Consider the following 21,376-nt stretch of genomic DNA (forward strand, 5'->3'; position numbering starts at 1 on the left):
AGTTCCTCACAAATACGCTGTTGTCCGTTTGAACGTTATTTCCACTAGCATATCCGCCCTCATTGGCAGTTTTATCACTATTTTTCTTCCTTCTCACCATGGCTTTCCTCCCCCTCCCCTTTATAGGAGCTAGCCAAAGTCTACGTTCGTGGCAACCTCTCTGCACTTCTTCCGTGCAGACCTAATTATAAAGCTACGAATGATGGCTCTCTCCATCCAGCCGAAATTATAAAGCAATGATTTATGGCCGCCGAAAATGTTGGCTAATGTCGCCTGCTGACAGGCTCTCAGAAGGAATAATAAAGCCCTTGATGCACAAGAAAGATGAGGGGTTACCTTTTTCGACGGTAGCAATTGGTGACAAAACCTCGCGCCTGGTCATGAGGGCCGTCCATGTTAACGTCGCGGACCGTAAATGTAGCGCCAAGCTTTATCCGCTAACTTTTGCGAGAAAACTTCTACGTGGCTCCCCGCTAGATATGGCGGAACAATAGATGGTTTTAGTATACCGTTCCGGGCATCTCCAATGCCCCCGATAACGATAGCGGTTAACGATACAATATACGAGGAAAGGAGGAAGAGGAGTATCGGGTCGGAGCGATCTAGTTAAACTTTCTGATCTTTCCACTAAATTTCGCAGGAACTTTACTCCTTGCATGATATGCAGCTAGATATAGACGAACAGTTTCTCTACTGAGTTTGGCGTGACGTTACAGCATCACGTGGTCAAACGTTTGACCCTATAGATTTATCGTCCCACAAGAAAAACCCACTATAACTTTTCACTGCCTGGATTATGGAACTGGAAATTTGTTTCTAGATACCTCAAATCCAAATTGCAGCCGAAGGAATGATTCTCAAAAACCTGAAATCCAAATGCATCTAGATAGATTTCCGGTTCAGTAATCCAGAAAGCAAAGCATTATTCGTTTTTCTTTGTTTTTTTTTGTTTTTTTCGGTAGGGCGGAGAGTCGTACCTGCTAAATTTAGCGAAATTTTAGTGTGACGTCACGACAGGGTGTCACGTGACAATGGGATGGCAAAGTGTCTGGTTATAACATCACAATTCGCCGCTAAAATTTTGGCAATATGAATTCACAAAATTTAGCGATGATTTAGTGCCACTGGATGTCATAAAAGTCCCGAAGAGTTAATGTCACAACAACCAGGTTCGCTACATGTAGCGGTAGTCAATTAGACCACTATAATTAAACGTGGCAGTGGCACTGCGCGCAGCAGTGTCCAGCCGTGTGAAACAGTGTGGACTATAGTGAAGCAAAAAGTACAGCACCTCGCATATCGCTGCAGCTCAAGTGGCAGGGCAGAAATATTATGTTTGAATATTATTTTTTTCTTTTTCACTTTACTCGAGCTTACTGTTCCTAGGGGGATTCAAGCATACTCTCACGCAACGTGATTCACCAGGATACCTTTTCGTTGCGGTATAAGTTCAACAATAAAATCGAGAGTTTTCTTTCAATCTCTCCGCAAAACTGGATGATGTAGTATGGAGGTCGCAGTGCTGTCATAGTCCTTCTCTGGTGATATTTGAATGCGGCTCATAGATTGAACCGTTGGATTAACGTCAGTGCGCTGCACGTCAAACTGAAGTTTAACGGTGTATTATATGTGACAAGGGGTGTAAGATTATAAACATTTTTCTTGAGCGCACAATTGCACGGGGATAAATTCGGACAGGTGTTTCATGGCTAATAAACGCCGGAGGTTCATTATAAGTGGTATTTACGCAAAGTGCAGGAAGTCTTTTCATCGCCGCTTTAATTCAGAAGTCAATGTCAAGAAACCTGGAATTTCATTTATAATTTACACTGTATTCTTTCGAATTCCAATTAGACGCGTACTAACGCGCCGCGTGGGTCTTGGCTGTACGCCGCTCATCCGCACTACCCAAACACCGACTCTTGAGGCGACGTTGACCGGCGGCGTAGGCAGGTTCACGATGACCATGTCACCCACGGCCTTCCAGCTGAGCTTCTGCGTCGCGCCGACTAGGCTTAGCTGGCTATTGTCGCTGAGCGATATCGAGCCGAGACGCAGCAGGCCGCTGGAAGGCCACTCTAGTAGGAAGGCATGCACCAGAGGCTCGGTCTCGAGTGCAGACGGTGTTGCGGCCCTTGGAGTGGACCCGTTCGACGCAGCTGATGGGGGCATCTCGGAAGACGTGTACCTTCAGAGGAGGCACACATTCGCGGTTACTACAGGGAAAAAGAGTAAAATGATGGTGTTTTTTTGCCACAGTCGTTCCGTATTTACCGTAATGCAGTCCGCGGACTATAGATGTTCTACAGTTATTAGGTTTCTAGGTCTGAATCGTGCTTTTTTTTATCCCTATTTAACACTGACTAGCAGTCCGGGCGCTCTAGAGCTGGAGAAAGTGTACAAATATTTTCTCTGTGAAATTGGTTCATTATGACAAATTTTGAGGACTACTACGGTTTCTCGACCCTCAGCACATATCTACGCGAAAAGAATAATCAGAAATCTCCCGAAACCCAGAACAAAATATAAGAGGAATGGGGTGTGTTTCCTGAAGAGTGAAGTACCCTTGCGGACACTCAAATGCGGGTTTTATTCCGGGGCAAAACAAAATAAGACTGCAGTTTAAAATTTCGGCTCTTCTAGCTTTTTTTTTTTATTTTATTTTACTTGGATACGGTTGTAACTTGGTGTTTCACCGAATTTCCCGAATCTGAAAAAAAAAAACAGCACAAAAACAAAGATGGCCTAGGGGCTGTTTATTTGGTTCCTTTTCGGTATTCACCGAAAACAAGGAGCCGTAATTAAAACCTTAAAAACACTCGTTATACACCGCGAGATCAGTGCTTCGAATGCCGCATGACAATGAATTTCAGGAGATAACTCGTTATACACCGCGAGATCAGTGCTTCGAATGCCGCATGACAATGAATTTAAGGAGATAACTCGTTATACACCGCGAGATCAGTGCTTCGAATGCCGCATGACAATGAATTTAAGGACATAACTTGACACACGGCATTCAAACCACGGATATTGCGGTGACTCGTGTTTGCAAAGTGTATTGTGTATGATGGGGGGGGGGGGGGGGGGGGGGGTAAGAGCAGTGTGACCCCGGTGTAATGCTTTCTGTCAAATGGGAGGTCTAGGCGGTAGATCAAAGGAGTATCTTATTTTTATTGTATTATACACATAAAAGATGTCCAAATCATACATCACATTCTCGTTCCAGCATCAACACTTTAAAAAGGGCAGGAATGTTGTGTATTTGACTTGTATTGCTCTAGTTATTAATGACGCAGTCCTATTAAATTCGAACTTCTATATGTTCACACCTTTCAAGCGACCTTTATTTCCCGAGTTTTAAAATGCATGAAATATTGTATGGAGAGGGCGCGGGAAGAAAAATGAGCAATTAACTGCTCAATATCGTCTATCTTAAACGAGCTCGCGTGTACACTCGCTTCAGTTTTAAGTATCGATATCTACGATTTGTTTATCAGACATTAATCAGTCGTTTCGGAGTTAAGAGCTCATATTGCTATTCTTTTCCTAAATAATAATAGTAGTTGTAGTAAAACACATTTATTATATCAGAAACAATTCCGAGTGGATTTACGCTATCGCGTACCGTGTGTCACAGTGGCATCAACGCGGCGCTCGCGTATTGGCGGCCATTTTGGATTCGTGGTCGTTTATGCGCAGTCTACTAAGCACGATTACGAGGCTTTGAACGTCATTTTGGCGTCCGTAATTAAATTTCGGTTTCTTCGGACCCGCTAAGACCGTTAAGAAGTCTAGCCATTCGACGCGCAAGTACGTCCGCTCGGACGGTCGAGCTCATGAGCCGGTTCAGTGGGGGTCGCCTACAGCCACCACCTCTTTTAGTCACTTTCAAGGTGAGAATGGTAGCGCTACTTTTCATTTCCGTGCGAGCACCCCTTTGGCTCCAGCCCTTTGCTCATTAAATTTAGTGCGGTAACTGAATCGGTGCACGTGTCACCTGACACCAGTTAACGCCATGTCGATTTCTCCGCTAAATTTAGCTGGAAACGAACGGACAGACAGATGTCTGGGATGAAAAAACTCAGTTTAAAGCTTTAATTTTTATATATATAACTGCCCGAATGGTTTACGAACCAGACATTTCCGGACACGGAGTCATTCTGGGCGACCCAGGGTCTCGACCTGAATACGGCGTCCCCGTGGAGAGTTAGCCACTGGCCCAGGGTGACGAGCCGCTCTTCGACTAGCAGCGGTATGCGTCCGTCGTGTGTGGGACCCACGGTGACAAGAAGGTTGCCGCCGCAGCTCACAGTCTCGACTAGGGTTCGCACAAGGTCGTAGTCACTGAGGAAATCCCGGAGTCTGGCGTTTCTGCGGTAGCCCCACGAGAGCCTGTCCAGGGTCATGACGTTTTCAAACTTGCGCTTCTGTAGTACTTCTGAAAAACGAACAATACAACAAAAATGTTTCCGGTATTGGCACTCTGGACTATAGACCGTTTTATCGTGGGTAGCGCCATTTTGAGAGCGAGAGGGAAAAAGGGAAAGGGCTACCGGCGCTTTCCCCCTTTCTGATTGTGTAGAAAGAGTGGAAGTCCCGGATGAGAGGCTTGGCCGGTGTTGGGCGTCTGCAGTGCTTCAACTTCGTTCGCGCTTTCTTCTACGTTTCAAACTCTCAAACTTAATTAGAGCCATGGTCTTCGATGGCGACAGTCCCCCGGTCATCGTGACACCGTTGCTGGATGATAGGGTGCACGAATAACGACACAAAGCGTCGAATACTGTCCGAGGACCTATGTAGCTTGTATGGAATCCGGCAAGGCGAATACGGCTGGAATGTTTTTAAGCTCCATTGCTTTCCGCATGACTGGAAATGATGAACCATTTACACATTTTTCAACGTAGCCGCTTTTAGTTGTAATCAACAAGCGATACACGAAACGGGAACCTCAATTAACTTTGAAAACGCCCGGAGCTGCTACATATCGTCTTGCTCTGCTGTTTTTATCTTCGTGTCCCTGTTCTTATATCTCCTTGTGAATGAACGACGAAGACGCTGTAGATGTACTTTTATCGAACCGCAGAAAGCCTCGAAGCAGCCACGAATTATTTTACTATTTGATGCAATATTTTGGGTACTCACCTCCAATTTTTAGCTGGCACGTTCGCTGCCGCTGTTCCCTTCGTCGCCACACTGGCGGATGACATGACTCAAACAAAGAAACGTGCACACTGGGCTCGAAAACGCAGATCGCAACACAAGAGACGTTCCCTGCAGCGACTATCAAGCGCCTCAAACCGCCTTAGTCAACAGAAACAACCCACCAGCGGCACTCCAAGGAGCGCTTTTGCCGGCTTTTTAGTATCGCGCAGAAGATCGCGATTAAAAAAAAAATAATAATAGAACCATGTTTTCAACAATTTCCAGCCTCACCCGGCGGCGGAAATGAGCCTTCAACTAAGTGTTGTAGATGATAAAATCAAGTTAGTCACCACTGCAAATTATCACTATTAAGATAAATTCAGTTACGAAATTTTACAAGCTGAAACAGCAGTTATCATGAGAAAACTCGCACGCACATTGCGAGCGTACCCCATGTTCATCGGCAGTACAGCGTTCGGTGCGCGCTCCATTCACGAAATGTCCCGAGCGAAGTCGATAGGATGGCGTTGAGGAAACGCCTTTTCGGTTTACGGACGCAATCCACTGCCACCGGAGACAGGGGTCATGTGGAAAGCGATGGAGCTCAAAGACATTGCAGCCGCTCTCGCCTTGCCGGATTCCTTGCAAGCTACATATGTCCTCGGACAGTATTCTATGCTTTCTGTTTTTATTCGTGCACCCTATGACCCAGCAATAGTGTCCCGATGACCGGGAGACTGTTACTTAGAGCCAGAGGCTTCGATGGCAACAGTCCCCCGGTCATCGGGACACCATTGCTGGGTCATAGGGTGCAGAAATAAAAACAGAAAGCATAGAATACTGTCCGAGGACATATGTAGCTTGCAAGGAACCCGGCAAGGCGAGAGCGGCTGCAATGTCTTGCAATGCAATGTCGGGATCATGTAGAAAGCTCCATCGCTTTCCCACATGACCCCTGTCTCCGGCGGCAGTGGATTGCGTCCGCAAACCGAAAAAGGCGTTTCCTCAACGCCATCCTCTCGACTTCGCTGGGAACATTTCGTGAATGGAGCGCGCACCGAACGCTGTACCGCCGATGAACATGGGGTACGCTCGCAATGCGCGTGCGAGTTTTCTCATGATAACTGCTGTTTCAGCTTGTAAAATTCCGTAACTGAATTTATCTTAATAGTGATAATTTGCATTGCTGACTGACTCAATTTTATCATCTACAGCACTTAGTTGAAGGCTCATTTCCGCCGCCGGGTGAGGCTGGAAATTGTTGAAAACGTAGTTCTATTGTTTGTTTGTTTTTCAATCGCGATCTCCTGCGCGATACCAGAGAGCCGGCAAAAGCGCCGCTGGTGGGTTGTTTCCGTTGACTATGGCGCTTTGAAGCGCTTGATATATAGTCGCTGCAGGAACGTTTCGTGTGTTGCGATCTGCGTTTTCGAGCCCAGTGTGCACGTTTCTTTGTTTGAGTCATGGCATCCGCCAGTGTGGCGACGGAGGGAACAGCGGCAGCGAACGTGCCAGCGATAGAAATTGGAGGTGAGAACTCAAAATATTGCATCAAATAGTAAAATAATTCGTGGCTGCTTCGAGGCTTTCTGCGGTTCGATAAAAGTACGTCTAGAGCGCCTTCGTCGTTCATTCACAAGGAGATATAAGAACAGGGACACGAAGATAAAAACAGCACAGCAAGACGATATGTAGCAGCTCCGGGCGTTTACAAAGTTAATTGAGGTTCCCGTTTCGTGTATCGATTGTTGATTACAACTAAAAGCGGCTACGTTGAAATAGGCCCATTGCAAGCAAAAATGTATAAATGGTTTACCATTTCCAGTCATGCGGAAAGCAATGGAGCTTAAAAACATTCCAGCCGTACTTGCCTTGCCGGATTCCATGCAAGCTACGCAGTATTCGACGCTTTCTGTCGTTATTCGTGCACCCTGTCACCCAGCGATGGTGTCCCGATGACCGGGGGACTGTCGCCATCGAAGACCATGGCTCTAATTAAGTTTGGGAGTTTGAAACGTAGAAGAAAGCGCGAACGAAGTTGGGGCACTGCAGACGCCCAACACCGGCCAAGCCTCTCATCCGGGACTTTCACTCTTTCTACACAATCAGAAAGGGGGAAAGCGCCGGTAGCTCTTTTCCCTTTTCTCTCTCGCTCTCGAAATGGCGCTACCCACGATAAAACGGTCTATAGTGATATCACCTATTTGGCGTCATCGAAAGAGAATCTAAGACACGTCACATATAGCTCGCGTCAGCGTCGCGATCAAAGCGTCTTGCAGCATCAAACAACAAGGGTGACGCTAGCACCGGGCGACGCCAAACGCACATGTCTGTCGGTTTGCGGCGTACTCTCGTTGAGCTTCATCGTGTTTACCGCTTAGGCTTGGGACGGCAAACCACTAAAGGCCGGTTCTCACATGCAGCGAAGCGCTGATGTAGCGCTCCTCACGTGCCGTCAGCTACTTATCGTCTGCCATGAGCAACATTTTTGACGGTGCGATACAAAGCTGGTGAACGCTTCCGTTGCACGCGCTTAGCGCGAGGTAAGCGCTATGCTTGTAGCGCTCCGCTGCATGTGTGAACAGGCCTTAACGATTACGTCATTTACGGTCCTGGTCTCCTAGGTGGTATGGACTATACGGAGAGAAAGTCGTCTGCTTCTTGCGCAGAAGTGGCAATGATGTCAGAACGACGCCGAGCTCTGATTGGATTTGATTGAAAGTACGATGTGTAGACCTCGAAGCTATAGACGCCTTGCAAACTCTTTCCTCTTTTTTTTTTTTTTTTTTATTAATCAGCCAATAAGAGCTTGTCGTTTTGACATCAGCACAACCCCTGAGAGAGAAGCAGACGAACTTGAGCTCCGCATGGACACTGACAGCATGAGAATGATAGGGCATCTCCTTAAAAATGACCAGTATCCATGCCGGGCTCAAACGCTTCCGTTGCGTTCTGGCTGCGCGTGCAAGCTCCAAGCTCACGAGACGATTAAACGAACGCCAAGCTCGCGCTGAAGGTAAGACAGTTGAAGGTCATTTCGTGCCGTTCTTCTAATGTTTGCGACTATCGGCGACGTGCGCGATCAAAAGCGTCACTCTGGTCGGTCTTCTGCGATTGGCCGAATGCTGACTCTGACGTCACGGAAGGGTTTCTCATCGTCAGCGACAAAGAGTCATTTGGAAACTACATTTTTTACGGCGTTGACAATGTTGATTCCAGAGCGCAATGATTTAGACCTTCCCCCATGCTAATTACAAACACCACTGAACTTGTTGTTCACAATGCCATTGCGTCAAGAGAGGGAACCATATGTGGGAGCCACCAAAACAAATAGCCGCTAATAGTGGCCATTTAATCTAAAGGCCCGTTCACAGAGCGCCGTTCGACCACGTTTTTTAACGTCACGTTGGGATACGTTACATGAGTCACAGGGACATCGGCGCTTGGTATGTCGCATGTAATGTTATTTCTTGGATTGTGGCATCTAAAAGAATAGTACATCTAGCTTATTGAGGACTTCCATGGTAACCCTCGACCGAGACAAAAAAAATGACAAACAGGAAATGCTGTAACTCAGTTACGGTGTTTCGTACTGTTATGCTACGGAACTTCTCTGGAAGGAGAGTTTGCACGATATGAAACACATGACCCAGCCACAGTCACACAAGGCACACGAAACTGGTCACGCAGGGCATTCAATCTTCAGGAAACCAACCTGGCTCGGAAGAAGTTGGACCATCCTCAGGAGCTGCCGAACCAAATCGTCCGTACTCCGCAGAGCCTCATCCTTTGAGGCCCTATTTGTACTTGCTCTGCCGCTTCTTTTTTTTACAGCTACGTTTGCTAGACTAGCAATGGTGGCCTCACCACTGCGGTCAGGTGAAGGAGGCTGAACATTTTCAGTACTCTGGCGGGTGCATATGTGCAATTAAATGGGCTTAAGTACCTTTGTATTAGGATCACGTAAGTAGCAGGTCCCCCGTTCACGCACGTACAGTGATAGCTACTTTGGCGAGCACCAAAACAATAAGTAAACTTCTGTCTTCTTTGAATTCCAGCATGATATTCTCCACAAACCGCCTTCATCTTCTTCTTAATGTTAATGAAATATTTAAGGCAAGGTATGTTAGAAGTAGCCATCAAGACGCGTGATATTTCTTTGATAGGGATGTTGCCAGAAAAACCATATTAACGAATTAAAAAAAAAAAAAGCTTTTTGTTGTAAATGTTTAGGATGGGAGTGGGTCATTCTGAGGTTTATAGAGCTGATATTACAAAGCATACACAGAGTTTTGAGCATATATAGAGGAGGATTAAATAGCTAGCACTTAATACTCTGTTACGAAGGTATTTACGCTGCAGTTATTGAAGCCTGGTATGATTCTGTTAAAGTACTGGCGTTTAAAGACCGCGGGAGAAGATAAGCCTTGGGAAGGTAGAGATAACGAAGCTAAGGGTTGTTTAAATGGTGGGATAATTTCAGGGACCGACCTGTAATTCCATTACTTCCTGGTGATTCCCGCGGCGGAAAGTGCGCGCACACGCTTCTGCAGAGGGAATTCTGTCAGGTGAATGGCAATTATAATAATTATTCTATTAAAACGTAGCACCATAATATTTCAATATGATAAATGCAATTGGAAAAGCAACCACAAGGCGAGGTCACACAAGCCGTAGCCCGATTCAAAATCAAGGTTTCAGCCATATTTAATCATCTCTCCATTCATTTGTCAAAATAAGTTTTGTTTTTTATAAATAGCTTTCAATTTGGAAGACCGGCCTTTGTAATGACAAGATGTGACGTACTTTAATAAACCGTTTCGAGACGATGTCGCAAACACATCTTCACTCTCAGTGCTGCAGCATGTAATTGACGCAATAAAAAGTTCACGAATTAATACCTATGTCGCTATAGAACCGATGCCGAATTGTGAAGGGAGGCGTTGGGGATAGTGTTGAAGGTATAGGCAAATTATTCGAGCATTGTAGCACCGAAGCAGGAAGCAACTAAGAACAAAAATGGAATAAATCAGTCGTATTGCAGGAGCAGACAAACTGAAAAGACATCTTTGTTTATCGTAGAAAGTAAAAAAAAGAATAAAAGTATAATTATATCCTGGTCGTACGTCCTTCAATTTCAAGCGAGTTTAAATATCCTGAGTTTTACAAAACCAATCTGCCCAATTCTGAGAAGCCCCTTTTTAAAACACCATTGGCTTACAAAATGTACTTGAAGAGCGGCATTCCACTTTTGTTTTTTTTTGGCAGCTTCCATAGTATCATTTTCAATCTTACGACATCATTATCAGGTCGATACTACGTCCCGCTGTGTTCAGTCTGTGTTCTTTCAGTCTAGAGGCTCTGAACGATGTCCCCGATGCTCTTGTTGGTTGCGCGAGCAATTCTTCGCTTCACCGCGTGGCTATCTTGTATAGCGCAATACAATACATTCCCATTTTTTATTAGGAACTTTTATCCCATTGCAATTACGTTAGTTATAAAAAGAAAACACACTAAGGCGCCGGTGCCTAGTAAAGCTATTTGTGTTGAAAGTCGAAAGAGGTGCTGTTCTGTCCGTCCCTATGTTTATTCTTTCTGTTTTTATTTAACTTCACCAACGCACTCACGTCGAACTAAACACTAAGGCACTTGATGAAATTACGGTCATAGTGTAGTCGCGTAGGAGGACTTGTTTTCCGCTGGGATCTTCGTGAAGGAGAGTTCAAACGCCTGCTTAAAGGCACCAAAGCGTCCTGATTGCCCCATGATGCCACCGACGGTAAGTCTATATGAGCTTCCTCGTCCGAGGGGTCACCTTGGGCTGTGCGCAGCACCAAAGGCTCGCCTGTCGGTAGTAGATGTAGGCTGCTCCTCTGAATAACCCTACCATCCTCGGTTAAAACTTGGTACCACCTTGGGCGTGCCTTGGCGATGATTTTCGCCTTCTTTGCCACAGCCTCGTTTTGACCCTGAAAACCTGGCAATCTTCGAATGGCGGAAGTGTACTTCTGGAATGCTCGGTCTGGACGTGCTTTTGCACCTTCAAACCCGGCTGGTCGCTGAAGTCCAGAAGGCTTGACCTCAGCCGCCCTCCTTGCAGCAGCTCCCCTGGCAAACGTCCGCCTTCTAGTGGGGTTGATCTATAGCTAAGCAAACTCAGCCAAAAGTTTCACAGGTCTTTTGGTCTTCTTGAAGATCCGCTTCACCTGGTGCACGCCTTTCTTTGATAAACTGTTCGATCGAGGGAACTCCGGGCTTGACGTTATGTGTCTCAAAATCAAAATTGCGAGCAAACAAGGCGGACTCTCGACATGAGAACTGGGGTTCACTGTCAGTGCATACTTTGACTAAGATGCCGTATCCCGCAAATATGGCCCCCACCTTCTCGATGACTGTGCTTGACGACGTGTCTTTTAGTTACTCTACTTCTGGAAAGTTGGAAAGAGCGTCAGATGCCGTTAAGTATGGTTTTCCTTCGTACTGGAACAGATCAACACCAACCCTACCACGGAAATTCCGGCGTTTGGCTCAAGATGAGTGGTTCCCTTGGCTGAATGTACGCGTAGCGTCTGCATACCCCACACTGTTTGATCATAGATGTAACATCTGCGTTAATACTTGGCCAAAGCACGAATCTACGTGGCTCTCGCTTTGCACCCATGTGCCCTTGCTGAATTCTCGTCAACATCTCGGGTTGCATGACCTCGGGTACGAAACGTTTGTGCCTTTCAAAAACATAACCTTCACCACTGATTGTTCGCCCTCAAAAGCCTTTAGTTATTTTTCTACTCCCATTCCGTTGCAGACACTTTGTATTACGTCGCTTGAATACGGGTCCTTAGCGGTTTCATAGGCAATGCTTTTCACACTGGTAGCGCTGAAAAAAGACTATTACTACACTCACGGCGTGCACTTTGACCTCGTCCTCGCCCTTGCTTGCTGTATCATCCCCGTGCTTGTCATGCGTGGCCTTTGAGGGCATGTCGGTCAAAAGGAGCTGTTTCCCTGGAAAATATTCCTTACCGAAGTCATTATGGTAACCGCATAAAAAAGCTTTGCAATCTGGGCGGCATCTCTCCAATCACCTACTGAACGATTGCAATCAATGGCCGATGATCTGTTTCCAAATTATCCTGCAAAATAAACGAAGCAGTGAAACTCTTGACACCCAAAGCTCACAGCTAGATCCTCCTTTTTGATTTTCGAGTACCGGTGCTCGGCTGACGTTAGCGTCCGCAATGCGTGCGTCACGCGACGCCAGTTATCGCCATGGCGCTGGGAAAGCGATGATTCCGGACCACTCATTGCTGCATCCGCTGTTACCTTTGTTTCTTTACGCGGATCAAACATTTCAAGAAGTGGTTCTTTGCTTAGGCATTTGTATATTCCTTGCCACTCTATTGTGTGGTTAGGCGTCCATTTAAAGACAGCGTCGTGCCTAATCAAGCTTCGCAACAGAGGCGATTTATCGGCCATCAAGGGAAGGTACTTGGGAAAATGATAACTACACCCAGCAGCCTCTGCGCGCATGGTCTGTCGGAGGGAATCGGCATCCGTTTCGTAGACTCAATATGTTCGCGGTGTACCTTTATTTCTTCCTGAGGTATTGTACCGCCCAAAAATTAAATTTTCGAGAATCCGATTTTGCACCTCTTTGGATAAAAGGTAGTCCTGCTTGGCATGGCGACTTCAAGCACACCTTTTACTCGTTGGTCATGCTGAATCCTGGACGTTCCCCGAACCCAATATCATCAACGTACACGTGACCCTCGGGAAGAAAGTAAAAACATCTTGTTCAAAATTTTTGGAATACTTCTGAGGCGGACGAGATTAAAAAAGGCAGCCTTAGAAATGTGTACCGTACAAAAAGGAATACCGAGCGTACAAATTCTCGATGTTTCTTCGTCAAGAGGGATTAGGTGGAAGTCAGCCTTGGCGTACAGCCAGGTGAACACTTTCGCGCCTGATAAACCGGTATCTACATCTTCGGCGTCTCGGCGTTTCATAGTACTCCCCTTAATGGACGTGTTCATCCTTCTTGAATCCATGGAAACTCTAAGATGTCCGCTTTCTTCTTTGACGATCACGAGCGAACTTACCCAGTCCGTTGGCGTATTGAGTTTCGTTATTATAGCAGCCTGCTTCACTCTCTTCAGCTCGTGACGCAGCTGTTCTCGTATTGCCAGAGCCACGCGTCGAGCCGCGTGGAAAACTGGGGTTGCGCTTCTTGTATCGGCGTTGCACGCACCCTGTGCCTAAATTCCCCCAGCAGTTGCTCAGAGCTGTTTGTTGTTACGGGTCCACATTGTGGACGACCATTCTAAGACTTTCACTTGCCTGCAGACTAAATAGCGCCTGACGTCCTTTCTTTTTGACGAAAAACCGAGGCTGCAGCATCATTGTAGGCTGTTAACACCCACGTGTTTGATTACACCTTCGCTGTAGGACCGCAAGATGGAATTGCTCCAGCAAAGAGGAGCCTTAGCCTCAATTTTCCTGTAGACCAAGTAGAAAAGGGGGTTCGCTTAGGATTCTGTGACAAATGTTAGCACCGCTTCTTCGCCGGCAACGACTGCCTTTACAGTTCAGTCTCGCTGGCTCCTGAGGTTGTCAACTCGTACGTCAAGAATCTTGAAGTCGTCGTCTTTGTCTTTCAAATCAACGGCTTCCGCCGCTTTTTTTTATCTCTTTTTTTTTTTTTTACAGCAGGTTCCGAAGTGGTTGTTCGCTTGACATGCCTTGCAGCTCTTCCCGTAGGCGGGAGAGCTGCGTGGCTTGTGCTTCCGGCCGCATCTGGAACACTTGAATTTCTTCTGTAGATCTTTCATTGTCGTCTTTAACTTTACGGGATCTACCTGTTCCTCTTTGCGCCCCCAGGCTTCATTTTGAAGGGCTGTCACTTCGGACGCTTTGCCCATTTGTTCTGCCTTAGTCAGCGTAAGTCGGTTGTCTCGCAGGAGTTTCACCCTTAGGTGGTCGTCGTTGATTCCGATAAAACTTGGTCGCGGATCATCAACTCCGTCAGTCCTCCAAAGTTACATGAACGTGCTCGTTTCTTCACGTCTCGAAGGAACTGCTCGAAGGTCTCTCCTTCTGCCTGGATCCTTTCCCGGAACCTGTACCCCTCGTACATTTCGTTCGTTCGAGCGTCCCACTATTTGTCCAACTCGTTTACGACGGTCTCGTAGTTGTTAGCGCTTCCCCTTTTGGCGAAAGTGAAATTATTGAAGACCTCAAGGGCGTCTTCTCCCACCAGGTTTAACAGTAGCGCAGTCTTCACATCGTCCCTTAACGGCTTGCTGTGCGGCTCCGCCATGGTGAAGTATAGCTCCAGCTTTTGCTTGAACAATTTCCAAATCTGGCCTACGCCACATGTCATGCGAAGTGGGTCTAGGGGTTTGAGTAGGTCCATTTCTTCAGGCTGATGTTTCCTAAGCGATTACTTGTGGCGATGTGTATAATGGGCTGCATGGTCTGGCCACTTCTGATACCAAGTATTATTTTTAATCTTTCGACATTATTGTCAGGTCGATACTACGCCCAACTGTGTCCAGTGTGTGTCCTTTCAGTCCGAAGGCTCCGAATGATGTCCCCGACGCTCGTGTTGGTACCGCGAGCACTTCTTCGCTTCACCGCGTGGCTATATTGTATAGAGCGATACGATACAGTCATGTCTCGTTACTATGGACACCGTTTGTACGAATACCCCGCTATATGGACACCACTTTCGGGGACAAACTGTGAAAATAGATACATATTTGTCTCGTTATTATGCAGAACTCATAGTATAGACGCGGGAACGAAAGTGTCCATATTAACGAGACATCACTGTAACAAATAGTGTGGAAAGTGTTGCCAAGCTATTCGAGCATTGTAGCAACGAAGCAGGCAGCAACTATGAACGGGAATGGAATAAATCAATCGTACTGCAGGTGCAGACGAATTGAAAAGACATCTGCATTTCATCACAAAAAGTAAAAAAATAAAAATAAAGCATAATTATATCCTGGTCGTACGTCTCTAAATTTAAAGAGAGTTTCAATATCCTGAGTTTAAGCAAAACAATCTGCACAATTCTGAGAGGCCTTTTTTAGCACACCACTGGCTTATAAAATGTATTTATGGAAGCGGTATTCCCCTTTTGTTTTCGCAGCTTCCGTAACATGCATAAAATTAGCTTGGAGCGGCACCTCACGCGTTTAGAGGAGATTCCTACCCTTGACAATTGAAGGAAGTGATTGCATCGCTAAATGAGTAGAACCCTGCTAGTGATTAAGGCTACCTCTTTGATACTGGGGCATATCACTTATTACATATTGTATAAAGAATAGGTAAGGGGCAAAAGGAATACAGAGCCTTTTTTCTTTTAACAAGGATCTGGTCAAAGTAGGTTCGATTTACAATGGGTACTAAAAATCGATGCAAAATAGAAATATACCGCAACATTTGAGTTGAGGATAACGCTTCTTCTCCTCCGAAGTTTACAAGGGGTAGTTTATGTATAATGTAATTATATTTTATATAATATGCCAAAGAAGACCAGTATTCCCGCTTACATCTCTATCGTTTAAGATGCCCCCCCCCCCCCCCCCCCCCCCAAGTTCAGATAATATATTAAATCAAGGCTCTAATATTATAGGCTACAAAAACAGCTAATACCAAATATTACCAAAATCCCACCCTTGTGTTTTAATTCTGACTCTGCTCTTAAGCAACGTCGGAGCGAGAGTGAATTAAAAGTTCGCGGCTATTCCGGTCGACACCTTCACAAGAACTACCTTGCCTGCCGTATTTATTTCAATATTGACTCGCGCTTTTGCCCCATTTCTTGGCGAAGCGTTTGAAAATTGGAGACTAACCTACAATCAAGACTAAAGAAGGTAGACCTGTAAGAGTACTGAGTATAATATCCTAGCATACCGTGCTAACCCAAGCGCACACCCTTGTTGGCCACTACTCCTAGCACTCCGGTGCAAAGCGATGAAACTCGACGCGCGCGAGCTGGCAAGAGGTGGCACGGAGGCATGGGGCATGAAGTCCCTCGATACTTCTTTTTAAAAGTAACGGCCACCAATAGAAATGACAAAGCACAGTTCGCTGAAACAAAATGGCGTCATTCAGTTGCGTCTTCTGCGAGGCGCCGCCTTTCGCTTCCTAAAACCTGCACCTTCACGCTGTCGGCACTTCAAATTATGTTTTTACTTGTAGGAAGCTCTTACATGGGGAGTTGAATGGGGCAGACGCGACGATAAAGTGCTCTAACCAGAAGCACGAGACTCTGGCTGTCACTTATCCTAGTAGTAGCCATCGTACTATTACGCAAATGTTTTCTCGCGACTTTTGGTTTCTGACATCGCCTGAAAATTCGGACGTTGCCGGCGATCAACCCGCCAGAGCATCCGCCTTCCAGCGTGTTTGACCTTATATTGCGCTCCACGCAATATAAGGTCAATAAACGTGTTTTCAATCAATCAATCGACAAGAAATATATATACTTTGTTTCCCCTTGATTCGAAGCATAGCCGATGCTACGAGCCGATAAGGCCAACCTAGCAACGTCAAAGTTAGATGTCATGACATTCGTTCTTCTCCCACTAAGTGATCTTTCATCGACTAAACCGATCAAACACAGCGAATTTCCTGTTACTTGTGCTTTTAGTATGTGTATTCGTGATAGTATATTTTCGGGCCTTGGGTTGTGCTCTGACCTAGAAATACATATTTGTACCGTTTTTGTTTTCTTTTACTTCTCCGAATATTAGAGGCAACCAATAAGAATATATTTTTATTTATTACTTTGCTGCATTCTTTTTTGTAATGCTGCATTCGGGATGGCGCAATTTTCAAAGCTTATATGGCGCAGATGTGGCACAACTCTTAGAAGAAGAAATGGAACGCTTTGTCGCAATAGGTAGCAGGCTTTTCTTCATAATGGAATTCGGCACAAATGAAGCATCCATCCCATCATTGAAAATGTCTCATAACAGTTCGCAGAAAAATCTAAATTTTATACCGAAAAAGATTGTATGATTTTACTCTCGTCATGCACGTCTAAAGTTAAAGCGACTTTCAATATCACAATTTTCAGAAAACCACACAATCCTGAGAAGCACTTTTTGAGCGCACCATTGATTTAGGGAATAGCTTTTATAACCCGTCATGTTTAATATTTAATTAAATCCTTGTAACTTAACGCTCCATTAGTTATATAAACGACTTCTAAAACGTTGAAGTTTGAAGCCCAGAACCTCGCCGTAATATGGCACATTTCAAAGAAGCCATTAGCGCGTGATTTTACCTTTGCAAATCGCTACCCCCTTCCCTCCCTTCCCCCGTTCCCCGAGAACCGAAGTAAAGGCAACTGCAAAGCCGCCATTTCTCTCGTAGCGGCCACTGGCGCCATCTCGCAGTAGCTGTAGGAATCAACTTTCATGTTTTGACTCGTGGCTAGAGGGCGCGGTGGTTGTCATATTTTGTCTGCTCTCGGAAAACGGGAGCGGCTTCAAGAGTTAGGTTCCAAACTAAGTGTTTTAGTAATTCGTTAAGCCGGTCTCAGTTCGCCGTGGCGCGCGGTTCATAACAGACGATTTTTTTTCTTCCCGTCTGTTAGCAGACGACGTGCCGTGTGTTCTCGGTTTGTTTCTGGCTCTGCATGGCGTTCTTTTGCAGACGAATTGCGTTATTTGGTCGCGTTAGCAGTCGATCCATCTACAAACGCTGTCTTCGCTCACTCCACGAGACAAATTAGACATATTAAACATCGCTCCGCTCTCACGGTGACCGAAATCGGACACCCGCGAACGCGCAAAGGAAGGTTGTGCCCATGATCCCGCGAAAAAACTGCAGTGCTCTCCACATCGGAACAAACCGAGCGCAACGCAGACCTGGGGACCTCGGATAAATAGCCTCCCAAAATAAACCCTCGCATTTGCGGTGCATGCAATGATGTTGCCTCCTGCGTGGGAAGCAAGGCCTCTAACGACTTCAGTTTGTATGTTTTGACGGATCGGTATAACTGGTTTTAGTTACGACGACTCCCGGCTTCCGGAGTATTTCTTCCTTAATTATGCAGGTTTAAAAGACGCTCTAAACGCGATCGCGAGCGCTGCTTTTATCAGAAAGACACGATAATTTATGCGACTGAAAATGAATGAGCAAAGTACTCATAACGCTACCAATAAAGAATACTCTTACCGCCGACAGCAGGCGCTTCCAGTGCATTTCTTCTCGCTACTATAATATGTTTTTGTAAACACAATGCAACGTGAATTCTTGATTTTGTATGCCACACTTATTCAGGATCGTTTGAATCACAAGTAGCACTTGTATCTGTCTACTTTGAAGGCATTCAAGTATGGATATAGCTAACCTACTGAGGGTCGGGCTCAACCAGGACTGACATTTTTTCAAGTTCTAATAAGATTTCTAAAAGCGCGAGAACATTGAGACTTTAGTGCGCATGCAGCAAAGTTAAACACAACGTGACGCTATACTGGAGAAAAAAAAAGTGCAATACCCAGTGAGTAGATACATTGTTTCCTTATTTTACATTATTAAAATAACTGAAGCAATAAAACTGCCCGTGTTTGTTTTTATACTACATTGATATTGTGAATGTCTCAATGAAAATAAAATAAGCTGTTTAATAAATTATCAAATCTGTTTCCCCAAAATTCAAACTTCTTGGGTTTCATGGGTGGAACTTCTTCCATGTTTGGTAATAGTTCGAAGATTCACCAATCAATCTCTATTATATCAGGCAGGATCGCAGATCGGGAGCCCGACGGTGGCACCATCGGCGGCCATTTTTAACACCAGGGAATACATGCAAGCCTATGAAAGGAATGAATAAAAATGCAATTCTTCAAATTGTGTAAAGTGTCGTGTAAAAAAATCTTCATGAGGTTTCCAAGAAATAGTGGTACAGAATTTGCAGTCGTTAGTAACTGTTGGGGAGGTTATTAAATTACACAAATGACTTGTCAATATCTACCGCCTGCAGTCGTGGACGGAACTCGTCTGCTCGGCTGTTACGAATCATTGACGTCATGCCTTAAAACCTCTGTTCTTGCTTAAAGTAACAGGCAGCACGAACGCAGTTTTTTTTTATGAGTTTGTTTGAAAGAAGTTTTTTAGCGAACAGTATATTTGTCATCATGCATTGTCTGCTTCAATTTGAAAACAAAAGTTATGACTCAAACCCAATATGAACCTTTCGTAAGAAAAATTCTAAATTAAGATTGGCATTGAAGCATATACCTTTCTTGCGGCTTGTATGACAGCGTTGCTCCCACCGGCTGTTCGCGAGACGCGCGGAAGAAGTCAACAGAGGATAGTAAAGTATTTTCCCCTAAAACTTTAGCGTGGAAAGTCTTGACATCACAAAACAAATATTTCTCGCCATTCCTAGAAAAGTTTGTTGAACTTTGGTCGTTCAAAATATATTAAAAGTGAGCTCACTTTTTAATATTTTTCCCATAGTGTTCAATGCATTTGGTAGTACCAAGCAATGGCCGCCGGTGGTGTCACTCGACCCTACCAAGACAAGCCTATAGGTCCTCTATTCACAGTAATACAATAGACATCAATGGCATCGCCGACACAGTAGAACCTTGGGATTAGATATGAAACCTCTTATTCGCGGTATCCCTTTTTCGAGGTACTGGCGAATCGAACGAATTATAGATGGCGCGCTGGTCAGGTGAAATGGCGAACGAAAAGATGTCCTTTTCATCGTCTAGCACGCGTAAAAATCATAGATTGTTTTTTTTGTTGTTGTTGTTGTAGTGTAAGATAAGTGTTACATGTAACATAACATATTTTTTTGAACGGCAGCTAGGTACAAAACAGTAACCTACACGAAATTCCTATGGATGTCCATTTGTAGAAATTAAGCTTGCGCTGAACTAAACCGCAACATTGTTTGCACTATTCTGTCAATTTGCCTGGTACGTTAGCACGATATATTTTGTTCAAATGGTAGGTGATCTACAAAACTTAGTTATCTGTGTAAACGTCTATCAGCCAGGCAGGAGAATATATTTTTGCGTCCATCTATACGCAATCACAATTAAATTTTATAATGTGCGCTATGGCATTCGAATCCGCTTATGTTTCAAATGCACTGAATGCGGATATTCTTTTATAACGTCAGCTCTACTGGACTCGTTGTGTTCAGCGAGTGTCGTATTGCCATCTCAAAACAAACGGTGCATGCGTGAGTTTATTGCACGAGTTTTTGGCGCCGGGAGAGGGCAAGTAAATAAGTGATAAGATCGCCATTTCGTTCGTAATAGTCTCAGTTGAGGCGTCCGCGTTCTGCCAGTTACGACAGCGCCGGGAGTCATGTGATTGCGCTTCTTACTAGCAGCTGTTTCACCTCTTTGGTCGCCCGTTCCCTCGTCGCTCTAAGACTAGTCGCGCAAGTGTGGGGCAGAAGCATAGGCTGGAGCGATCAGCGGCTGCTGGACGGCGTAAAGCGTAAACGCGCTCCTGAGAGACAACATCGTCGATGTGTAGGCGCCAATGGGGAAAATTAAAAAGTTGGTTGTTTGATAGGATGAACACATTCGACGTCGAGATCGTACGGTACGTGAACGTCAAGCGGTGTGTAGAAGAGACCGTTATCGAGCGAAGAATAGACACGCTGGTGCGGCCAATCAATTTGCGCAGCGCGACCGCGAGAACCCGTTCGTTTCATCTCAGTGGCACCGCAAGCTCGCGACCTCGATCTGCTTTTCGCAGCCATAGGAGACTACTATCAAAGATATATCTTTTCTGCGTCTACTGCTCTTGCTTAAACAACTGTGGTTGAGAAGTGTCTCACCATGTACACTGCTAAAGTGAGAGGGCTGAATTCCACGCACAACAGAAACAGAGTCGCACTCCTTTGCTTTCATGTCCCTGAACGCTTTGACGTCAGCTTTCGGGCGGTGGATTAGTTTCACGTAGGGCAGCTTAGTGTTCAGTGGGGCAACCATCTCTGAAATAGACTTTGATCACCGACGTGGTGGGCCGTAGGAGTTTGTACAGCGTTGCTTGGTGCTCGACACCACCACCGATTCCATCGTAGGCACGCTTGCCATGTCCACCTAGAGAAACAATACACTTCGCTGAAGTGTACTCGTTGCTCTGCAGCTCGTGTGGTTGGTATTCGTTCTTAAAGTGGCTTGCTGCAACATCACTGACGTAGGTCACATGAGCATACCCAAATTAGATTTCACGATTCTCC

The 21,376-nt window shown here is 45.4% G+C and overlaps 1 protein-coding gene across 1 annotated transcript in view; it reads right to left on the reverse strand.

Annotated features, from left to right (window-relative positions):
- Positions 1-1,866: 1,866 nt before the first annotated feature.
- LOC121833944 (alpha-L-fucosidase-like) overlaps positions 1,867-21,376 on the reverse strand; it is a gene marked incomplete at both ends in the record, with an annotated part of 58,980 nt that continues 39,470 nt past the window's right edge. The window contains 2 exons of the mRNA XM_042287659.1: positions 1,867-2,188; positions 4,138-4,441. Of these exons, the coding sequence (XP_042143593.1) occupies positions 1,867-2,188; positions 4,138-4,441 (626 nt within the window). The remainder of the gene's footprint in view (positions 2,189-4,137; positions 4,442-21,376) is intronic.

This window comes from Ixodes scapularis, unplaced genomic scaffold, assembly GCF_016920785.2.
Source record: "Ixodes scapularis isolate PalLabHiFi unplaced genomic scaffold, ASM1692078v2 ptg000101l_1___fragment_3__unscaffolded, whole genome shotgun sequence".
NCBI classification, from domain to species: Eukaryota; Metazoa; Arthropoda; class Arachnida; order Ixodida; family Ixodidae; genus Ixodes; species Ixodes scapularis.